General features: G+C 39.2%; 3 protein-coding genes and 1 long non-coding RNA gene across 7 annotated transcripts in view; 1 reads left to right on the forward strand and 3 right to left on the reverse strand.

Annotated features, from left to right (window-relative positions):
- herc4 (HECT and RLD domain containing E3 ubiquitin protein ligase 4) overlaps positions 1-1063 on the reverse strand; it is a 13480-nt gene extending 12417 nt beyond the window's left edge. For 3 of the 4 annotated variants that reach the window (XM_068725568.1, XM_068725593.1, XM_068725584.1), the window contains exon 1: positions 1-341. This exon is cut by the window's left edge and continues 238 nt beyond it. The gene's annotated coding sequence lies outside the window, so the exon portion shown is untranslated. Of the gene's footprint in view, positions 342-924 lie in introns of those variants that run through there. The other variant, XM_068725576.1, reaches the window with a different exon arrangement.
- A 2085-nt stretch (positions 1064-3148) lies between these two features.
- LOC137877880 (uncharacterized) lies at positions 3149-3822 on the forward strand. The gene is made up of 4 exons (XR_011103579.1): positions 3149-3235; positions 3356-3409; positions 3602-3655; positions 3736-3822. It is a non-coding gene; the product is annotated as an uncharacterized lncRNA (long non-coding RNA).
- A 953-nt stretch (positions 3823-4775) lies between these two features.
- LOC137877869 (androgen-dependent TFPI-regulating protein) lies at positions 4776-6802 on the reverse strand. Its single transcript, XM_068718037.1, has 6 exons — positions 6650-6802; positions 6404-6529; positions 6214-6315; positions 5990-6105; positions 4910-5061; positions 4776-4813 (listed from the first exon to the last, which is right to left on the reverse strand). Exons 1-6 carry the CDS (start codon positions 6800-6802, stop codon positions 4776-4778), a joined length of 687 nt encoding a protein of 228 aa, XP_068574138.1.
- Positions 6803-7873: 1071 nt separating this feature from the next.
- Positions 7874-17347, reverse strand: fam83ha (family with sequence similarity 83 member Ha). Its single transcript, XM_068725613.1, has 6 exons — positions 17176-17347; positions 15595-16046; positions 15314-15478; positions 13872-13996; positions 9627-13737; positions 7874-9529 (listed from the first exon to the last, which is right to left on the reverse strand). The coding sequence occupies exons 2-6, from the start codon at positions 16036-16038 to the stop codon at positions 9518-9520; spliced, it is 4857 nt and encodes a 1618-aa protein (XP_068581714.1). The 5' UTR covers positions 16039-16046; positions 17176-17347; the 3' UTR covers positions 7874-9517.
- Between the last annotated feature and the right edge of the window lie 25 nt (positions 17348-17372).

Here is a 17372-nt window from a genome sequence, read left to right on the forward strand (position 1 = left end):
CTTTGGCTATACGAGCCAGCAGGATCCCCGTCTCTGCAAAGACGAGAGAGACACCTCGGCTAATATAACCGTACAGAGCACGTTCAGACACCCATAGTTTTGGTTGCAAGATACACTTCAGCTGGTATCACCTAGCAAGGTAACATTAGCCGAATAACGCTATGGATAACTAACATTATCGCTAACACACATTAAATACTCGCGCGCGTGTGGCTAGCTGCCTTGTGTAGCTGCTAGCTGTCTTTAGGATTGAATGATACAATCCACGATATCAAAACGAGCCCGTAGCTGTACGGGTAACATGTAAACAGATTAGCCAAGTAAGCTACAGTTTAACGTTCGGTTACGTTAGGTTAGCTAAATTACCTAATAACGACTTCCGTTTTGGGCGTCTGGAATTCCAAATTAAAAGTACACGTCTAACCATGTTTAGAAAATGTACTACTTATGTTTGTATTGAAATAAAATATGACCCACAACTAAAAGTGCAAAGTTATGATAAACCCAATAACTGCCATGTTTCTTGTGAGACTTAGCGATGTATGCATATATTTATATATTCTGTACATTATTACGTTATTATTCTTGTTCTTACAGTATATGGTTCTGACAGGAGCAATAAAGACAGCTAGCGTTCTCTTGACGTTCGTGTACCATAAACAACGTGATGACATTGATTTAGCGTAGCTTTTCTCCAAAAGTGCTGTAATCATACTATGGCTGAAACGTTAATGTTAGCAAGTTAACGTAAGTCTCAACATAATGTACATTAGCTGAGTTAATTTACTAAGGAGACAGCATTCCTAAGTAGAGCAATTTAAATATCTATTAATCCCTTACGTCTTGTGGAAATAGTAAATAAGTTACCACCAGGTCTAACACGTTATGATTTCTATAACGTTAAAGCCAAATACCAAATCTTACCAAACCCGCCAGATCTGACAGTTTATTGTCGTCCAGGGTTTTAAACGCTAGCTGCTGATCCGACTGTTAAAAACGCAGAGAAGCACACTTTCAGCGGCCAACAGCAAGCGAGTTGTGGTTATTCCTGCCCAATCCCTCCCCTTTAGTGTCTGTCAACAACTGCTGTACGGGGCTGTTAAAGAAGTCCAAAAAGTCAGCTGCACTAGAGTCTGCATGTCCGTTTCTTCTTTCAGAAGTAAAACTAATTTGTAGTAGCATAGCGGCACGGCGTAAAAAACAGTGCAGCTGCGATTTCCAGTTTCACTAGATAGCGAGCATACTGTCCGGATTATCTGATCACATTCCTTTAAAAGGTTGGTGTTGCTGAAGTGTAAATGTGTTGACTTTTAATATGAAGGCAAACTAATTTAACCGGAAGTTTACACTTTACTTTGTAGAGGCGAAGAAATGTCGCGGTTCATCCACAATGTTCTAGATGGGGCTCACACGCGCATGCGCATCCGTGCCGCTTGTACATGTACGTGAATGAATGTACATCCTCCATGTTATGGAACATGCATGTGTTGTGTGTGTGTACGGTTGTGTGCAGGTTGTGTGCAGCTAAAAGCAATGGTGAAAGTGCAATAAGTGTAGATACGCGTGGGAAGGTTATTAGTGCTCATATTCTTATCAACTATCATTGAAAGACATAAGACATAAATGCCCACAGAAAAAAGACAAACTAGCATGGAAAACTATTCTACAATTTACGAATATATTTCAAGAGGCTTATGTAAAGGAACCAAAAGAATAGTAAAGTTAAAATATGTACTACAAAAACACTAGAATTCTAATATATGAGATGAGATTATACTTATTCAATAATCCTTAGTATTATATACAATATTCTAATTATTTTTATTTTATTCAAATTGTGCTCACCTCATGAGCTTATGAATCTGCTGGAAAGATCTGGAACTTCTCTGCTGGACCTCATTTGTCTCCCTCTGTTGGACTTTACTAGACACATAAACTCAATCTCTCACCAGTGCACTAATTTATGTGAAAAAAGTATTCACATGAAGTATCTTAAGCACTATTATATGAACTAGCTTCGCTAGCAAAGAATATCTAGAATAGCTTGTCTTTGGTGATGCCACAGAACAACAATAAAAACAAAAATAACAAATAGTATAGCAATACTACAATAAAAAAAAAAAAATCCAATACAAGTAAAAGTCTTGAAAATCCTATAAAAGTAAATGTACAGAAATATCATCAACATTTTACTTAATGTATTAAAATAAATGCTGGAATATGGCCCTGGAGAATGTACCAGTATCATTAGATATATTTTGGATTATTTACACTGATGTGTTCACACATTAATGTAGTAGTAGTTCCAGGACTGGAGGAGCTAGATTGAAATATTTTCTATACGGTTCATAACAATGTATTTTATTTTAATCTATTTTACAAACCTACATTTTGTGAGAAAAATCAAAGTATCTACAGCAGTCAGAAAAATGTAGTGGGGCAAAGAAGTACGATATTCCTTTCTTATTATTCTGGAGAATAATAAAAGTACAAAGTGAAATCAAATAAAAATACTCAACTAAAGTACAAATACTTCACAACTTTACTTACATGAGTAAATGTACTTGTATATGTATGTTCTTCATAGCACTTGCCATAAAAGTATTTTTGGATAGCCGCCACACAAAGGGGTTCATTTGGATTATTTGATGGCAGTATATGATGAATAAATAAAAAAAAAAAAAAATCTATCACAACACAGATTTTGGGTTAAACAGCAGGTTACAGAAAAAAGCATTTTCAACTGCAATACATTGTTCCTTTCGATCAATACACTTCCAAAGTAGGTTAGGTAGTGGCGACAGATGGTGATTCATCTAATCTTTTCCAAGTTTTTCACAGTGGTGCATTCATTTTGAAATCATAGATCATGGGCCAGTTGTAACTCCTTTCTTTTATTGCTTTACGCAGGTGAAAGATACATTCTAAGCTTCAGACTGCGTTAACACTGAAAGGCAATAATAGCCCTCCTTCCATAACAATAGCCCATTTTACGCAGTCATTTGCGTAGCAGCACACGTGTCTCGTGATTAACATCTTTCAATTGTAAAAACAGGTGCTTATTAAAATCCAGTTTATCCTGTATTGCTGGTTCTTCACGGGGTTTTCCTTTGTAACTTACGCACTCTGGTCTGATGTTTCAGAGCAGCAGGAGCTTAACTCACTCACATACATTACAAATCAGCGCACAAACAGGACAGAACCAAGAGGAATAGACATGTTGCACTTGCTGGGAGTAAGTAAAAACAGCTTTATACATTATCTTAATTACCTCATGTCAACTAATCAATGCTTTTGTCGACTGTTGACTGTGGCTTATGTTGTGTTGACCAGTGTTTTCTTTTAACATGCTCAGGTCGTTGCTGGCCTTATCTTCATCATAATGTGTTTCTCAAAAGGACTCAAAGAGGTGAGTTTCTCTTGTGTATGATTTTCTGTTTAAAAATGGAATTCAGATAAAGAATAAGATAAATCAACATTTAAAAGACATAAACAAACAAAAACAGCACCACAGCTGCTAGAGGAAGTGACCAGTGTCAGGAAGAAGGAAGAAGGAAATAAAGTGTGATTCTCTGCAATGATGAATTATTTCCTTTGACAGGGAATTAAACCTCAAAAACTGCAACTATCTGAAACATCTGCCTACAACAAGAAAGTGAGTAACCATCAAAAGTTAAATGCTGGAATCATTTGGGATAATTTAGATGGTATATTTTACATTCATCTTTTCAACAGAAGGATTTGACAGAAGAAGATGTGCATTTATTGGCCAAGATCCTTTCAGTTGGATTGGTGGATGCAGATCCAAACTATCTCCACCATCTTAAAGGCTTCAGAGACCTGCGTGGTGCCTGATTTAACACATCAAAAATAAGGATATTAACAGAAATGGATGGACAGTACACATCTGGATTTCTGATGGCATCCAAATTCAGCATTGTGTTTTGGATTACCACAAGTCAAGTTATTCCTGCAGCCCGCAGATATTTCATCATTAATGGAAAAATATGCACTTTATTACAGGTAAAACATGACATTGGTAATGAATTATGAAAAAACTCCCCTTTGTGTAGAGGGGAACTCAATAGTGCTTATTATCGATGGGATAATGTTGATGTTGGATCCTGACTGCTTCCTGTATTGCTGACTGGGTAATTTGTGGAAAAGAGCCTCTGATTATATTCAATCTGCCTCTTTTTAAATCAAGAACTGCTTAAAATGAATATATTAATAATAATATAGAAACAGGAGGATTACTTGTGCGGTTGCTGTCAGTGGTACTTGCTTTATTGGGCTTGCTTAAATTGCATTATTCAAGTGTTGGTGCAATGTAAATACCCCACTCCTTTATTGAGCTGTAAAACTATACTCTAATATTTACATCAAAGTATAATTGTTACACAATATAGCTGTTGGATGCAGTTTCATGACAGATTGACAGCCACTACTGTGGCTAAAATGGACAATAATGGAAACAAATTATAGCTAATTTTAGTTGAATGCTAAACCGTATTGTTAGTTTGCCGTTTGCTAAATAGGAGTTTAGCAACTAGCCAAACTACGAAGCTATTAATCATACCAGACCAACAAAAGTTGTAGCATCAAAACCCCTGAGTGTATTTATTTGAGCAATGTGGCCTTTTATTGCTTATAATTCTAATTTTTAATCTGAAAGAGGAAGATTGTGCTACTTCCTCTTTTAAAAGTTACATAGTGCCATAGTTTAAGGGATTATGCTTACTGTTTGATGATATTTATGTGGCAGAGATGATGAATTACTTTGCTTTTGTTGTCATTTTGTTCATGTCCTTACCTAGAGTAAAGGAGACAAAAGAGAGAGAATGAAATGAGACACAAATGAACATGCGATCCTATGTTTGTACCCAGTGATAAATGCAATGCCTCTTACTCCAAACATGGCTGTTGAGCTTGTCTCCTAGCACGTAGAGCAATGTCACCACCGTCATGTTAAAAAAGAAGAAGCCCACCAGACCAGCAGTGCTGAAGTGCGCCAGAAGGGGGTACACCCAAATCCCAACTGACAAGTACACCCATATAATCCTGCAGAACATGTTCAGAGAGAAACAAATAAACAGCGTCACTGTATCTGTCTGAGCATCTTGTCTTGTCTCAAAGAACTGTGCAAAATATTCACTGGCACATAGTTTCCACCCATTAACACAGATTGTAAGATTGTAACAGCAAAACACACAGCACAAAGAATCTCCCCCCCAACATCAGGTATACAGTATACCATCAGACACACAAGGATCTGTAGGCAGCATTGCAGTATGTGAGCCAACTATTGAAGGTTCAAAGGCAGTTTTTAGCCCTCAAGCTGTTTGTATTGTGAAATAATAAACACTGCTGTACTGAACTAGTCTGGACTAGTTATAGTAAGAACATAGACACATTTAGACACTTATGTGCTTTCAGACACATTGGGTTATGTGAGAGATTGATTTGATCTATTTATTAACTTATAAATCATTCTCCAGTCCTCTTTATGTTTAGTGTTTCTTAATTCCTTTTACCCCTGTTTGGGCTTTACAATTTGTTTGTTTTTTAGTCAAAGACATCTTTCAGTTTTATAATACTGACTTATTTTTTTAAAAGCTTGCAGATGCACTGCATGTCTATCATCTGCATCCATTATAGTGACTTCGAGTGACCTCTTATTTGAGCTTTTTATTGGTCTGTCATATTATTGGTACACCCCACTGACCAGTCCTGATGCAGTGTTTTGTTTCATTACTTTTACTCAGTGCAGTACTGCTGATCAGTATTTCTACATCTCTCCGGTTCAAATAATATTACAAATTTGATCCCAAAAAAGATATATGAAAGATGCAGTCAGTTTCAAATGAGCAATACTAAATTAAGATGGATTTCATTGTTTTAAAATGCTGTGATATTTGTATGTCAATTATATACATGGAAATTAAATGTTTCGTCATGATTCTGCTGCATTTGCTGACTCAACACTTACCAAAATAAGTATGCCGAGCCCACACCTCCTAATGCTGCCAGTGCATATTTAGTCTGTGGGTAGATGTGAGGCTGCACCAGCACTTCTCCAAGTAAAGCAGGAAGGACAAATGTGTGCTGAGAAAACAGGATGGGAATAACTCATTATGAGGGATGGTTTATGACAGGAGGATTAGGATTATTCAATTTGTGGCATATGTTTGTTGAAAATGCAGATTTACAAACCATAGCATGGTTTATCCAGGGAGGAAAGAAGGTGTCAATTGTAGCTGGGTAGACTAATTCTCTATCATAGGCAAAGAGCGTCCAGAAAAGTAGAACAACAAACTAAAGGAAATACATAGAACATGGAGTTAACGTAAAATTCTTATTTAATGGTTAAAAAGACGTAGGATTTTAAAACATTTTTTCTCACCATGCCCACAGGGAAGGCAAAGACCGAGAAGAGAAGGTCTTTACATCTGTTCAGAGTATTCTCAGGTCTTTTCACAGCTTGTAGATCATTCAGGGCCGCAAGTCCAAAGAATGACATTTGCAGTAACTGAAATATTACAAACAACATAACTGTTTTCCATTATCGATTTTCAATTCTGCAATATGCGTTATTGTAACTATTACTACTATTATTATTATTATTAGGTAATATGGGTGATGTACTCACCAAATTCAAAAAAGTAAGGTACTTCCAAGGTCCTCCATAAACAAAGATTCCTGGTGGCAAGTCCTCTCCCTCCTTCGCAATGAGACTCTTCACAACAAATGCATACCAGCTGAATGCTGCTACGTGGTACACTCTCCACAGGGTTGAAGTCATTCTAGTGTACAACAAACAAGCCAACAAAAATAAATTAAACAATGGCAAAAAGTACTCTTCTTGAGTTTTCCCCTCAAAGTGAGGTACAGCGAAGGCAGTCAAGGTTGTTTAAAGATTAGTGTAATTCAGCACAAGCTTATCAAGGCATTTTCAAGCAGCGGAGACAAGAGGCCCACTGTTTCTGATGAATTATAGAAGTCCTTCTTTCATAACCAACGCCATGTAGCATGTGACTGGAGGCAATTTCATTTACAGTGAGAGGATAGTGTTTTGCAAGAGAAGTCGTGTCACGTTAGGTAAGCTAATCAGTGCAAGTTAAGTAAGAAATGAAGTTCAAGTTAAATAAATCATGATCATTTGACAAACACACTTGAATTAATCTTTACAGAATAGACTAGACTAGAAGGTCTGAAGCTTGTCAAAGTTTGGGAAACATTTACTTGAGACCCAGAGTTGATTCTGGGGGCACACATTTTTATTTGTCAAATTGTGGAATTGAAAAAAAATGACAGCCATGACATGTAGTTCCTTGTAATATAAATCAGATCATAAGATACAAATACCATATCTGTTATTTGACAGATGACAAGCTTTTTTTCAAGCAAATCACTAGCCAGCAGAGGGCGCTCCTCCTGATTCCTGTGAAGCAAGAATAACAAGAACAGCTTGCTAAAAGCATGAAAGAGTAACCAGAACACAAAGACATATTAGCTGAATAGTTTAAAGGCGCTGTGTTTAACATTTAGAGCATTATAAAAGCAGCAAATAACAATTTGCTAAATAAAGATCTAGTGGAGAAATGTCTACGAGAGCAGAGAATGTAATATGGTTACACATTCATTTTGTCTGTTATATGTTCATGTTTATGAATGCAGCAAGTTAGAGCAAGTTAGAACAGTGTATTACAGTAAGATAAATAGACACTAAGTTGTAGAGGCATATGTTATGTTTATTAAAGAAATATTACGTATATCATAGGTAACATGTATGTTGTATGTTTTGTTATCTGTATACACATTCCTATATTTATATAGTATTGTTTATGGTTCTTTTCACAAACCACACGTCCCATTATTACAAGTTATATGCACTTTAATATGTGAACTGCTCTCTGTAAAGGCAAACCCAGAGTTCTGACCGGACTTTCCACAGCGATTTGAACTATCCAATCTCCACAAAACACGTTCACTATTTCTCAGTGATGCTAGAGGAAAGGTCATTGTGGTGAGACACAGTTAAGGGATGCCTTGTGTCGGCTTGGGAATTGCATGGTAAGTAAGTCAAGTTTTCATTAAGCGGAAAAGAAATGCATGCTCATTAATCCACATTGGACAGCTGATTTTCAAACACTTCATCAATCAAAAAACATTTAAAATCTCATTCCTGTCTTATTTTGGCAGATGTTTAAAACCTGATTACTCACAAAACTGATGTTTCAAGGAAATAATGTCTTTTGCGGAACACAAAATTGAAGATGGATTTTTAAGGACAGATTAAAAAAAAGAATGGGTCTTTTTCACAGAAGACATTTTGACATATCACGGCAGGAAAAGCAGAAGTGTAAGCAGAAGTGTAATAAAATGAATGATGGCTGTATTCCATTTAGCTGCTTCTTCAGGGTCCTGGTTTTGTTCATGCTGCCTCACGGTCACACTGTTACGGCTTACTGGTACACTTGAACACCTGTACTTTTCATATTATGACAAGTCAAAATGTCTGCTTTACAAAATTGTCTATAAATCTAGAGAACTTTCTTTTGCAAAGTCAGGCACACAACAGCCAGAAAAACACATTTTTAAAGAAATTTCATTTACAAATGGCAAGTGTACAGTATTTGCAGTTTTGAATTTTCTTGTTTCAGGGTACAGCTATGACAATTGAAAAAAGCAAATAACTATGTAGTCACATCTAGCCAATCAGGTTTGACTTTAAACACATACAAAGTAACATCTTTCCTTATGTTTGTTTGTTTCACAAATCATCAAATTTGCTGCAGTTCTGTTCAGGTTTGTTCATATTTTTTTCAATTCCATGTTTGTTTCAGATTACAAAGACTTAAAGCTACAATGTATTTACACCAGAACAACACCAGTCCTGCATGCTCAGGAGTTTATATATTCACTGGCTTCACAAACACGTGTTATTAACATCTTTTTTTTTTTTAACATGGTTGTGAAATTCTACAATATAAACAACAGTATATTACAGTTTGATAAACTCTGACTACTTTAGATGATCTATTACACTTTTACATCACATTTTTTCTTAAAAACAACATTAACGTAACGGCTGTCATTGCAGTAAAAAAGGCAAGGTCAGACCTCATCACAGACACAAACTGTTGCACACATTGCACTTGACCCATGCAGTCAGTAATACCATATTTGATCCCTCTCATGCAGCCTCAGTCCATATACTTTTCACACCGGCAGCAACTTGTTAAATCACCAACGGGAAGAAGCCCTTTGTTGGTCATGACATCAGGCTTGAATTAATTTATATTACCGGTAGTTTTACACTTAAAGTTCAGTGCCACCGATACAGGTCCCCTGTTTCTTCCTCACAATATGTCTTGTTTGCAGAGAACAAGCGGAGAGATCTTATTTCTATTAAATGTCTTTGGTGAGAAAATGTCTTCAGGTCATCATTTCAGCCTTCAATTGACTTTGCTTCTGTCTACACACACTATGTTTTGCAACTTTCTTTGGATCCCCATTAAGGTGCCATCTGTGAAAATAATGGAGACACAAAAGAAGTTACAACAAGGGAAACACAAAGTAAATTTAAATAGGTAATAGTAACGATGGTGTTAATGTATTCATACCTCAAATCGGCTGTAAACTTTCCTCTCCTTCCTCATGCTCTGAATCCTCTCCAGCAGCTTCTCACGCTCCTCCTCACTTGTCTTAGACTGCCCTCTGTTAAGTGACCTGATCCCTCTTTCTTTCTCCCTTTTGGCATTTTTGTCAGCTTCATCTTCTTTCTCGTCATCGGTGACAGGAGACTCTTTAGCAGCTTCGATCCGGCTTTGGCTATTAGCAGATATTTGCTCCAAAAGCAGCTTTGTATCATCTCTGAGGTTGCTGCTTGAGAGCACGTTAGCTGTTGATGATTGGTAGCGAGACTGACTTGATTTGGGCTGTGGTGATGCAGGAACAACTTCATCTGATGTGATCTCTGGCGGTTCGGAGCAGTTACTTTGCCCTACTTTTTCGGTTGTTTTCTCATTGCAGGCTGACTCCTGTGTAGTAGCTTTATTTTCCTTATTTGTGGCCCGTGTATCATCAGTTTTTATCTCATCAGGGTCAGGTATTTCAGGCTCTTTGTTCACTTCATTCTCTCTGTCCAGATTACTATTTTCAGCAGATAGAGGTGACTCTGAAGGGTGGGGTTCAAAAGTCACAGATTCAGGTGTTTTGCCAGGCAGAGCGGGCTCTGTTGGGATTTTTGAGGTAGGCTCAGTTGGGCTAGACGTTTCTGTTGATGGAAGCACTGGAGATTCAGTTGAGTCTGTTGCAACCTGCTTGGGAAGACATTCAGTATCTGAGGGGCTGTGCAATGCAGTCAATGTTTTTTCAGCCTCAGGGGAAGAAACTGATCCAACTGACTTTGTTAGAGAATCAATAGGAGTGGGAGAGACAGATCCTGTCAGGTTAAGTTTAGAGGGAGGGGTCGCTTGTCTTTTTGACTGGGAAGCATTAGGAGTAAAGTCTGGGAGGACAGGAGAGCTTGTTTTTGCTGCACTATGCTTGGGTGGAGTGTCTGCTGGGGAGGGGGTAGAAGTAATAGTCTCATTTTGAGCAGATATGGATTTATTTTCCAGCTCAGCTACATTATGTAAACATGATTCAGGTAAGGAAGGGCTAAGGCTAGAAGGTGTGCTACTAGCTTTCACATTCTTTGATGACCCAAGATCCTGAGATTCCTCTCCAACACCCTTTGGAGCAGAGCTGTTTTCTGATTCAGGAACATCTTTTTTTGAAGGTGTAGGACAACAAGATTGTTCGGAGTCTGTCTTTTCACTGGACTGTGATGAGGATGTGTTTGACTCTAAACCAGCAGCACATTTGTCAGGAGAAATATCAGATTCCACATGTGCAGAGTCAGCTACTGAAAGGGTCTCCGATGACGTCAATTGGGAGGGTTCTGGCGGTGAGGGGCTGACAGACTCCTGCGCATTTAGGGACAATGTGCTGGAAGTTAGTGTTGAGCTTGAAACTTCTGGGGTAACATTAGGGGATGTGGTCTCTGCTGGAGAGGAAAGAAGAGCACAGCTAGAAGGTGAAGGACTTGGATTGATCTGTGAACCAGAATCTGGCACAATGTTATTAGAGGAACAGCTTTGGCCTGATGGGTTAGATGAGCTAAATTCTGATCCAGTGTCTTGTTCAGGTAGCAGAGGAGGAGAGGAGATGCTAGTTTCTAACTGAACTGATTCAGAATTTGGGGTGTTAGAATGCAATGCAGCAAATCCAGAGGATGATGGTTCCTCCACTGAACTGGGAGTGAGTGAACCAGACTTTTTTGAGGTCAAATCAAGGCGTGGGCTTTTATTTTCATCAGTACCTTGGGCAAGAGGGGGGACACTAGCAGGAGTAGCATTTGGTGGTGTGTTGTGTATGTGTGGTGGTGTAGGTGGAGGACTGGGGTTACTCTGTTTTACAGCAGGATTTGACAGCTTTGGCTCTTCCGGTGGTTTGCTCTGAGTTCCTTTTATTTGTAGAGAAACAGGGAGAGTTTCTGCTGATGGGCTGTTCTTCAGCTCTATCTTCTCTGTATGAGTTGAAACTCTGGTTTGTTCTTGTTTCCAGCTTTGGGAGGTATTGGGATCAGTCTTGACCGGACTGTTTTGCTTGTTAGCCTTACCACTGGCATCTAAAGATGGACTAACTGACTTGTATGGCTCTGTGGATGCTGTTTTCCCTGAATCCTCTGCGGTAGAATTTTTAACTAATAAACCCTCAGATGTTGAAGTGTCAGCCATCTTTTCAGAGGTGTCTTTTGGTACAGTCTTCTCCTTTATAACAGCAGTATTGTTTTTTAGTTCAGTTGGTGGTTTCATCGGAGCCTCCTCTTTGTTTTTTTCAGCTTCTGCAGCCTTAGCGGCTTTGCGTTTTGCTGCCAACTCTTTGAAAAACACAAGCCTTTTATCAGGATCACTCATATCTACATATAAGGGAGTAGTGAGCAAACATGTAGGTGGCTGTTCTGGCTGAACAGTGCTGGGCAACTTGGCTTCAAACCCCTTGGATTGGGACATGCATGGTGAAGAATTTGCTTGCTCTTCAGCTGGTGGTTTCAGTGATTCTTGCACCTCTGAAAGATCCTTTGACTTTTTGTCCTTTGGTGAATCTTTATCATCATGTTTACTGTTTCCATCATCTGGTTTGGATGGGTCTGTGGCAGAGTTATCAAAAGTGGCTGACTTCATGTAACGGCTCCATTTTACAGGTTCTCTTGCTAAAGACCTCCTTTGTCCTAAAACCTGAGAAACAAAAGGTGTTTTTGTCTGTTCTGCCTCTTTTTGGTCACTTTCATCATCCTGTTGGTCTAGAGCAGTTTTGGTATCTTGAGAAGTATGCTGCTGATCCAGTGAGCCGAATATCAGAGAGGATCTTAACCTAGAGGCCCTTGGTACAGCTGCATTGTATACCCTACGAAATGATTCCTCCCTTCCAAGACCAGCAGTTTTGGGTTCCTTTTGTTCTGCCTCCTCTATCTTTTCCACTTCGGTTGTGGATGATGATTCTGAAGGTGTTGGTGTTGTTTTGGTTTCTGTTGATACTGCAGTAGGTTCATCAGGCAATTCCTTTGGCGGTTCTCGTGTATTGGTTTTGGCATAACATGGCATTTGACTTGCCCTGGGTATTGCAGGAACCCTAAACTCCCTCACATTAGGGATTTTATGGACTAATACATCTATGCCTGGTGTTTGCTGTATGGGGTTAGAGGGCTCTTCAAATGTATCTGGTGCATCAGGTGGTGTCGATGGCAGGCCTTCATCTTCTGGATTATCATATCCACTGAGATATGAGCTAAGCCTCCAGTTTCTTAGCCCCCGTTTCACCATAGGATCCTTGCGGTCAACTTCAGGCTCCTGGAAAAACTGCTTTTGATCAGTTACATTTGAGGGCGCGGGAGATGTTTGACAAGAATGTGGCTGGCCTAAATTCATTCTTCTAGGGTGAGATGACCCAAACGGTAAATTTGATGCAGGTAGTAATTTCTCTGAGCCCTGGTCAAAGTCTGCATTTCTGGTAGATGATAAATAGCTAAGCACAGGGTCAAAGTTATCAAGTGGTTCCATTTCTTGTGGTAAACCAGGTTCAGAGTACTGATCTGCTGAATAAAAGTCTTGGTTCCAGAACTTGTCATAGCCGCCGTAATCTGCTTCTTTTCCTGGACCTGGTCCTGGCTGCTGCCCCCTCTGGGACTGCGTTCCCTGGTTCTCAGGCTCTGGCCTTCTCTGCTGCAAGAACGGATTAGAGTATCTACCGTGAGCGTCTTCAGCATAACTGTGAAGTTTGAAGGCAGGGTTTTCCATCATAGGCATCTTCGAGGGGCCCTGATCAAAAGACGGATCCATTCGAGATCTACTGTACAGATCTGCAGGGCCGTGCATGGACTCCTGCTTTTTAAGGGGCATCATTCTCCAATCTATGTCCCCACGTTCATCATAGGAATGTCTCGGCCATTCCTCTGGATGAGCGGTGTCCAGTGACTGAAATTTCTTTGGCTCTCGATACAGTGTTCTATCACCTGGATATTGCCTCTTTTTTGAAAGGCTTAACTCTTCCATTGGAGTGAAATCTTCAATCATCAGCGGATCGGACTGAGCAAACAGAATCCGAAACTCTTCATCAAAGGTAGATACAAGCTGTCCAAGGAAAAGGTGTGCCATACAGCGGTGGAGCTTCTCAAAAGACCACATGAAGCTGGATAAAGACATGACAATAAGTAAGAATGAATAGAACCACTTAATTCATGGCATACTTTTGTCTGTTTTTTTATGCAAACAGATACAAACTGAATATTCATAAACAAAGTGTGGAGGTAGTTTTTGGTTCACCTGTAGTTCCCACTCAACACAGCCCTGCAGTCTGTCAACAGGAAGCGATCCATCATCTGACCTTTGAAGGATTTCCCTGAGCGGCACTGATACGTGATGCCAGACACTGTTCTCACGCGTAAAAGCTGCAAGACAAGCATCAAATTACCCACAAATTAAAATTAAATGGAAGTAGTACATATGGTGGTGTCAATGTTTTAATTGCAATCCAAGCTAGGTGTTGGTATTGCTCGAGCAAAAACCCTACAAAAACAGAGCATAGCAATAGACAGAAAAGATACCTTTTTATATGCAGTTACTATGATTTATATCAATAGGAAAATGTCTATCTTTAACATTATATCAATGAAATGACATACTATGTTAATTAACATAATTATGATGAAAACAAACATGTAATATACAGCATGTAAAGTAATGATTAACAAGGAAAAACCACACACAAGGACAAAACGAACACAGACAGCATAGAAGCTTGATATATAGTATTTAAGATCCACATTGCTGGACAAAACAAGATGAAGATGTTTTCAAATATCTTGAGGACTCTTGTTTGCTAAAAAGCTTCCCAATAATAGCAGTTCTGATAATAGATCACCCAAGTCAGTTAGGAGTGCAAGCCAGCTATATAATGTTCAGGAAAAAAAATGACTGATAAGTTTTCATTGTTTGTTTGATGGAGTTGCCTCTAGCAACAGCTGCACGGTACCTAACCGTACTTCTGCTTTTCTTCACAAGTTTGGTTATAGACAGAGGGAGACTGTTAAAGGATAAGTCTGGCGATGTTCTATACTTTTGCTAACTAATCCCATGACTCAAATCTTTGTGACTTCCCTATTCTGTCTATGGCTCTCAGCCCCAAGCCCATACATTCCTACTGAAGAGGTGAATCTTTAAAAGTAGGACATAAATAAAGACAGGATATAGCTTGGCACTGTAGTTTTTAGCAAATGTTAATCAATCAGGAGTGCATTTGTTGTGGACTATTTTCAGCTGCGGACTATTACATATTTGGTGCTCCAGTGAGTATTCACAGCAGCAAGACAGTGATTCAAAGTAACCTACGTGGTTATGTTAATCGGATAAAAAGAGAACATGACACAAAGTGAAATATTGTGCCTCAATATCAAGTTTTCAATCGTTTTTCAAGCTCAATGGCAAAGAGGAATAAGCTAACTTTAGATACTTGTTTGTAGGATGAATTCATTGGTGTTTTTGGTCTTTTAACTAGATGTGTTGACAATAAGAAAATACAGAATATCACCAGACTTAACCTTTAAGAATTTAAAAGAATATAGCATTTATTTTTAATTCTTGAAGGTTAAGTCTGGTGATATTCTGTATTTTCTTATTGTTGCATCGGCAGGTTTTCCAGCTTTTAATGTAAGCAGCCTTTTCTATTGTATTATTTGAATAGATTTTTCTAAGGAATATGTACTCACTTGAATGTTCTGTAGATTGACTCTGCAGTTGGACACCATGCTGACGAAGTGATGTGCATTCTGCTTGTCTAAAATGACGTAGACGGCAACATTCCTCATGGCAGCATTGAGAATATCAGCAAACACGTCAACATCAGTAAACATGTCCATCACTATAGCAATCACCTGAAGAGACAAAAGCCACAAACAAGACCAAATTTAAAATTGCACTGTCAGGAGAAGGACACATTTGTACTAGTTTAGCATGAAGTCTCCCTCTGTCAAGGAAGTGAAAGATCTACCTGCTGTGCATTCTTGATAAGTCGTCGGGCCTGCTCCTTAATACTCGGCATTTCAGGCTCAGGGGGGTTGACCAGAGTTGTGACCTCTGTTGGCCCAATGAAGGGGTGCTGCTGAGGCCAGCCGAGGTCCAAGCCCGGGGCGTCCAGGTCAGAGTGCATCGGCCAGTAAGTGTCTGAGGAGGCATCTCCTCCAAGCTCCAGAAACTGTTGTTCAGGGTTGTAGCTCTGCTGAGGGACCTGAACCGAGCTCTGAATAAACTGAATTTCAGATGAGGACAGGAAGTCCACCACATCTGATTTTTGGAGGAACTGATAGTATCCCTCCAAGTCTTCCTCAACCAGTGTGTCAATAGCCACGCGGTACTCTTCCCGATAGTGAGGGGGGAGGTAGTTGGGGTCCAGGGGGTTATCCCCAGCAGAGGAACACTGAGAGCGACGTGCCATTCTGTAGTCTAAAGAGAGGGCGATGGCAAAAGTAGTCATGTGATGAACAGTATGAATCATTTTCCCTTTCCCCAGCTAGGTAGTTCTGAATGATCACTTACTTAGAGCTGAAAGAATTAATTTAAAATGTACACAGTTAACTGTTAAGAATTACTTTTCAAACAAAAATCACCCAATTTCTCTGGTTCCAGCTTCTCAAATGTGAATATTGTTTTGTGTGTCTTATTTGATAGTAAATGAAACACCTTCAGGATTGGCACAGTTTGTCTCACAGAACAAGACACACAGAGGACATCGTCTTGGGTTCTAGGAACTTGTGATGTTTTCAACATTTTCTGACATTTTTTTTAACCAAACAATCACCTGATAGAGAAAATAATCATCAGCTGCAGCCCATCAATTTAGTCTTTCTTTCAGATAAATTATATTATGAGATGATCACATCCTGTTGTCATTTTACATAACTATAAACTCCATGTGACTGAACACTGCTGTTTTTGTTTTACATGTTGAAGTTGAAGTCTCAGATGTAGAGCACAATAATGGTTCATTGAATTGTGCATCATTTTGACTACTTCATATGTGGACTGATTTTACATCCATTTGCCAAAATCAAAAGTGAAAGAGCTTATCATGCCTTTTGTTCCAACCATGCCACCCAGCCCTACAGCTAGTTTTACCCCATTGCTCTTAAACCAGCTCAGATTTGTAGCTGTAAGCCTATACTATCCACAGCACAATGAATGAGGGCAGAAGGAATCTAACCACAGGACAGATTATGGTTATGGGTGTGGCTCCTCCCTCTGGACAAATGCACGGCCAAGTCTCCATAGCAAGTTCATGTAAAGTCATATAAATGAAGTGCCAACAAAACCAAACATAAACAAACAAACAAAGCAAAACACGACTGACATGACGAAATTAAGAGAATACATTTGACCCATTAAACGGCTTTTGGTCACCTTAAGTGTTGAAAGTCCTATTCAGAATATATTTACGAACTTGTTTCCCCCCACTGAGACCGATATGGAAACTTCAGCAAACCCAGGTAAAACTGCAGAACAATATGCGAGAACAAAACGTTGAAGTTAACATGGTAAACTCCGTGTAATACAGGCCACGACGGGATGAACTTACCTCACTGCTGTTTACTCGTCACGCTTCTTGTCGATTCAACTTTAAACCCGTCATCTGCTCTTCTTCGCCATGTATTCCTCCGCAACCGCGACCTGCTTCTAGTCCAGGTGTCGAAACTTTTCTGTTTCATTACTCCCCCCCCCCCGTCACCCAGCTCAACCAGTTTATTGGCATGCTTGAGGCATGTTTGCAAAGAT

Source organism: Cebidichthys violaceus, unplaced genomic scaffold, assembly GCF_023349555.1.
Source record: "Cebidichthys violaceus isolate CVI_PGR_0920_01 unplaced genomic scaffold, fCebVio1.0.p SCAF_10, whole genome shotgun sequence".
Lineage (NCBI taxonomy): Eukaryota > Metazoa > Chordata > Actinopteri > Perciformes > Stichaeidae > Cebidichthys > Cebidichthys violaceus.

Bases quoted from the DNA above. Each gene is read 5' to 3' on its own strand.
- LOC137877869 (XM_068718037.1), bottom strand. From the start codon at position 6,802: ATGACTTCAACCCTGTGGAGAGTGTACCACGTAGCAGCATTCAGCTGG. The intron at 6,530-6,649 runs GTGAGTACATCA...GTAATATTTCAG, and splicing joins ACCTTACTTTTTTGAATTTG to TTACTGCAAATGTCATTCTT. The intron at 4,814-4,909 runs GTAAGAGGCATT...CCTTTACTCTAG, and splicing joins GCTCAACAGCCATGTTTGGA to GTAAGGACATGAACAAAATG.
- fam83ha (XM_068725613.1), bottom strand. From the start codon at position 16,038: ATGGCACGTCGCTCTCAGTGTTCCTCTGCTGGGGATAACCCCCTGGAC. The intron at 15,479-15,594 runs GTAGATCTTTCA...TTGTCTCTTCAG, and splicing joins TTATCAAGAATGCACAGCAG to GTGATTGCTATAGTGATGGA. The intron at 13,738-13,871 runs GTGAACCAAAAA...GTCTTTATCCAG, and splicing joins GTGTTGAGTGGGAACTACAG to CTTCATGTGGTCTTTTGAGA.